This window comes from Tinamus guttatus, unplaced genomic scaffold, assembly GCF_059628265.1.
Source record: "Tinamus guttatus ecotype Peru unplaced genomic scaffold, ASM5962826v1 Tinamus_guttatus_pri_ptg000006l, whole genome shotgun sequence".
NCBI lineage: Eukaryota > Metazoa > Chordata > Aves > Tinamiformes > Tinamidae > Tinamus > Tinamus guttatus.
The window spans coordinates 600,551-605,676 of NW_028288540.1; the positions used below are offsets into that span (position 1 = coordinate 600,551).

Genomic DNA, 5,126 nt, shown 5'->3' on the forward strand with positions numbered 1-5,126 from the left:
GCTAATCGCTTTTCATGGGGCGCTTCAAGAAATTAACCTCTAGGTGCTTGTTTGAGCAAAACAACTTTGGATCTGCAATATGTGGTCTCAGCACTATCTGGACCCAGAGCGGCGCGGAGTAATGTCCTCGGTGCAGAGGAAAAGTAAAAATTAAAAAAAAAAAAAGAAAAAAAAAAGAAGAAAAAGGAAAAAAAAAAAAGAGGAGTGGGGAGGAGGAAAAGAAAAAGACAGGAAAACTAACAAGGCAGACAAGCCTCTGTCCCTTCCCGTCGGGGAGGCACTGCCCGCGGGACCCTTCGGCCGCCCCCTCTTCGCCATCCAGAGAGCCCCAATTTAATTCCGAGGAGTTTATTTCCAAAGACAAAAGGCGGGGGGAAAGGGGAGCAAGAGCCAGCTTCCTCACGCATAATAATAATAATAATAATAATAATAAGCAGCAGCAAGGTTAACTCGGTGGCGGGGGGGCTGGAGGAGGGGGCGCTCCCCGCGCCGCCCTGTCAGGGGAAACCTCTCTGTTTCAGATGGGTTTTGAAGCCGGCACCGATGATCAAAGGCTTCTGTCCAGCTCCGAGGAGAACGATTCAATTACCGCGGGTGCGGATGCTCCTGCGCACCCGCCCGCAGGACCGGCCAGGGGAAGGCGCCGCGGGGAGCAGGGGGCAGCGCCCGGGAGCCGCGCATTTTCCGCGAGTTTCAGCGCGTCGCTTTGCTTTGCCCCCCCCCCGCTTCGCTCCCCAACCCCCGCTTTGTATCGCGGCGCCTCGTTTAATATTATTTATGCGTTTGAGCAAGGGATTGTGGGATGCCGCCCCCCCGTGGTAAACAGCATGGAAATTAATGACAAAAATGTATGGGGGCCAAGGGGGGGCTCCGAGGGGGCGGACAAAGCTGGGGGCGGCGGGATGAGCGTTTCCAAGCCCTTTCCCCCCGCTCCGCGTGTGCGCGGCCGCTTTAAACGGCGGGGGAGGGGTGGCGGGGGGGGGGGAGCTGGAGGGGGGCTGTCGCCGCTGTCACTCGCGGTGGCACCACGTGTGTTCGCGGCCGCGCTGCCATTGGCCCCGGGCACGTGTCCGGCAGAGCGCGCGGGCGACGTCACCGGCGGGGCCCCCGTTAAAACATGCGAAGAACAAATCGCGAGTGGAAGTCGCTCCGCGGCGTCGGCGGCCGCGCGGGTCCCCCCCCCCCCCCCCCCCCACGCGCGCGCGCGGCGGGGAGCGCAGCGCGGGGCGCGCGGCGGGGACACCGAGCGCCCCCCCTCCCCCCTCCCCCGGATGTGCGGCCGCGCGGGGCTGCGCGGGGCTGCGCGGCGCTGCGCGGGGCAACGCGCTGCCCGCCCGAGCCCCGCGGGGCGCCCGCGTTGAGTTCCCCCCCGCAACCCTCCCTGCCCGCCCCTTCTCTCTTTCCTTTTTTTTTTTTTTTTTTAATTATTTTTAATTATTTTTGGTGCCTCCGCCTAAAAGCTGGAACGGCGGCGGATGAGAGCGGCGGCGGCGGGAGACGGCGGCGCTGCAGGAGCGAGCGGCTGAAGGCGGCGGATAGCGGAGGAAGGGCAGGATTTCACCCCGCACCGTTGCCATCATTCCCTTTTTTTTTGTTTTGCTTTTACTTTTTTTCCTGAAAGTTGGAGCTCCTCGACGCCTCTGCTTGTTGGCTTTTGGGTTTCCGAAAACAAACAAAAAAACAACTACAACAAAAAAGAACAGATTTTTTGCAAACTCTGGATTTTCAACGCCGGCTGCGGCGAGGAGGAGTGAAAGCAAAGAGACACCTGTGTGTATATAGAAATATATATATATAGAAATATATATATTTAACAATTTGAAATAAAGAGCAACCGCCTGCAGCAGCAAGAGCAGCGACACCGAAAGCGCTGAGCGGGCGCGGAGCCGGAGCGGGACCGTCGGCGGGCGCGGAGCATGGAGGAGGGCGGCCGGAGCCCCCGCGGGGAGGCGGCCGATCCGCCGGAGTGCGGCGGGGATGCGGAGCCGGGCGGCGGGCGACGGGCGCTGCTGCTGCCCGCGGTGCTGCCCGCGGCGCGGGCCGAGCCGCCGCCCCCGCACCCGCACCCGCACCGCGTCACCAACTTCTTCATCGACAACATCCTGCGGCCCGAGTTCGGGCGGAGGAAGGAGGCGGGAGGCGCCGAGCCCCGGCGGCCCGAGAGCCGCCGCAGCCCCGGAGCGGCGCCGGGAGCCCCGCTGGCCGCCGCCGCCGCGCCGGGCTCGCCGGGCCGGGGCGAGGGCGGCCCCGCGGCGCTCGGGGCCGCCAAGAAGGGAGGCGACGGCGCCGCGCTCGAAGTGGCCCTCAAGGCGCGGGGCCTCGGCGGCGGCGGCGGCGGCGGGGACCTGTCGCTGAGCTCGGACTCGGACAGCTCGCAAGCGAGCTCCAACGCGGGCGCGCAGCCCATGCTCTGGCCCGCCTGGGTTTACTGCACGCGCTACTCGGACCGGCCCTCCTCAGGTAAGAGCCTCCCGCCGCGGAGCCTCCCCCGGCGGCCTCCCCGCCGCCGCCCGAGCGCTTCGGGCCGCTCACGGGCCGCCCGCAGCCTCCGCGCCCGCGGAGCCTCCGCGGCCCCGCGCAGGGGACGGGCCCTGGGGGCGGAGGGGACATTTGGCCGCCCCGCACAGGCCTCTGCTCCGACCACCCACCCCCCTTCCCCCAAACGCCAGCTCTTGCGCTCGCTGCCCGCACAGAGGCCTCGGAGCGGCCGCGCTCTCGGCTCTTTCTTTCAATTCGCCCCCGGGCCAGAGTTGCAGGGGTCGGGAGGAGGGTTTCCACGACGCGGGGAAGTTCTCGGGCAGGCCGAAGTGTGGGGAGCCCGTGGGTTTGGGAAGCCTCCCCGGAATTAGTGGTAAACACGCCGGGAAAGGCCGCAGTGTGAGATCGTGCCCAGGCAGAGCAGGGCCCTCCGCAGCGGATTGGCAGCCCAAGGAAGTAGAAACTCTCCTAAAAACACAGGGAAAAGCGAAAAACCATCCAAAAACAAACAAACAAAAACCCCCAAACAAACAAAATAAAACAAAACAAAACTCAGCGCGTAGCAAATGCGCTCCCCAAAAATTGTGCTTTGCCTTTACTAAAGCGGCTGGCCTGGCTTCCATCCCGCAGAGCTGCGGAGCCCAAGGAGCGATTCCAGGGCAAGCTTAAGATGAGTTGGTAACCCAGGAAAGGAAAGTCTTGGGCTGGCAGGAATATTCCTCTCGGAATTGCCATTTACTCCATTGTTCTCCGATCCGCTCCTTTGTTAATATTTAATTAACATACACGCTCACAATGGCTCAGGCCGGGCAGAAGAGGCTCCTTGTGCAGCCTGGAATGATATCGAGGCTCAAAAATTAAAAAGAATGAGAGAAAAATGATCACATTTCTCCGAACGGCTCCGCGCAGCAGCGTAAGGGCCGTGCAGGAGCGCGGGGTTGCTCCTTCTCGCAGCGTAAACACACAGCCCGTTATTATTATTATTGTCTTTATTGTTGTTAATTTGTTGTGAGTAAAAAGAAAAGAGTAAGGAAAAGGTTTCCCCCAAATGAGTAAATTAATTAATTAGAGAGAAACCTTTCAAAAGAAAAAGAAAATAATAAAAAAAGAGAGAGAAAGAAAAGAAATAAAGAAATAATAAAGCAGGCGAAACCGACCCCGTGCCGCGGGATGCCCTGCTTCACTTCGCTGCAGCAAGGGATGAAAAGAATTGAAAGGCCCGCTTTATTTTTATTTATTTATTTATGTATGGTCCTTTCTTATTTTTCGGTGGGTTTGGGCCGGTGTTTTGCAGGGAGGGCCGCGCAGGGAGGCACAAAGCGGCACAAAGCGCCGGGGCTGGGCCCCGGTGGCCGCGGGGAGGTGGCGGGGGGGGGAGGTCCGTGGCGTCCCCGCGTGGCGCCGCCGCGCGTGGGCCCGTCCCGGCGGGGGGCCCCGTGGGGCGGCGCGCGGTGTCGCTGCTCTCCTCTCGCCCGGCCCTTAGGTCCCCGCTCGCGCAAACCAAAGAAGAAGGCGGCCAGCAAGGAGGACAAGCGGCCGCGAACCGCCTTCACCGCCGAGCAGCTGCAGAGACTCAAGGCCGAGTTTCAGACCAACCGCTACCTGACGGAGCAGCGGCGCCAGAGCCTGGCCCAGGAGCTCGGCCTCAACGAGTCCCAGATCAAGATCTGGTTCCAGAACAAGCGCGCCAAGATCAAGAAGGCCACGGGCAGTAAGAACTCGCTCGCCGTGCACCTCATGGCCCAGGGGCTCTACAACCACTCGACCACGGCGAAAGACGGCAAGTCGGACAGTGAATAGGGCTGGGAGGGGGTTATGGGCGGGGGCGGGGGGGCAGTCAAAGTTTATACAATGCAATAATTTAATTAAAAAACAAAAAACAAAAACAAGAAGAAGCAGAAGAAGCGGAAGAAGAGGAAGGGCCAGTGTATAAAGATTATACCAGCATTAATAGTGAAAATATTGTGTATTAGATATAACTCTGCAATATTCTATGTATATATAATTTACAGGTAAGGTGGTGTAAAAAAATCCAAGATATCTGATTATAAAATATTTTTTCTTTGATTTTTATTTTCCCTTTTGGTTTTGGGGGCTTGCTTTATTTTGGTTTGGTTTGGTTTCTGTTTTGGTTTGATTTGGTCGTACGGAGGTTTTAGGCGCTATCTTTATGTCTTTATGATTTTTTAATGCTTAAGTTACATTTTTATAGACTTAAGCGCTCTTTTAATGGACATCGGACACTGTTTTTTGAAATTCAAAAAAAATTAAAAACAACTTTTGCTGAAGTCCAAAGATTTTTATTGCTGCATTTCACACGACTGTGAACCGAATAAATAGTTCTCCTATTTGTTCTATGAGTTTTACCTTTTTTTCTTCCCCCTCTTTCCATTTTCTTTTCTCTCCTTTTCTTTTCTTTTTTTTCTTTCTTCTTTTTTTTTTTTTTTTTTTTTTTTTTTTAGGGAGTGTGTGTGCGGTGGGGGGGAGGTCGAGTGCTGGAATAGACATGGAGAATTTAATTAAATATATATATTATATATATATAATTTATACATATATATATCATATATATATGTGACGGTAGGGGAAGAAACGCCACAGCAGCGCGCTGGGAAACGCCGGGGTCTCCCGCGCGCGGAGGAGCGGGG

General features: G+C 57.1%; 1 protein-coding gene across 1 annotated transcript; it reads left to right on the forward strand.

Annotated features, from left to right (window-relative positions):
* Positions 1-1,916: 1,916 nt before the first annotated feature.
* On the forward strand, positions 1,917-4,283 carry EN2 (engrailed homeobox 2). Its single transcript, XM_088521038.1, has 2 exons — positions 1,917-2,460; positions 3,962-4,283. The coding sequence occupies exons 1-2, from the start codon at positions 1,917-1,919 to the stop codon at positions 4,276-4,278; spliced, it is 861 nt and encodes a 286-aa protein (XP_088377164.1). The 3' UTR covers positions 4,279-4,283.
* The last annotated feature ends 843 nt before the right edge of the window (positions 4,284-5,126 follow it).

Excerpts from the sequence above, each read along its gene's own strand:
- EN2 (XM_088521038.1), top strand. The coding sequence starts at position 1,917 with ATGGAGGAGGGCGGCCGGAGCCCCCGCGGGGAGGCGGCCGATCCGCCG. Across the intron at positions 2,461-3,961 it reads CTCGGACCGGCCCTCCTCAG|GTCCCCGCTCGCGCAAACCA; the intron begins GTAAGAGCCTCC and ends CCCGGCCCTTAG.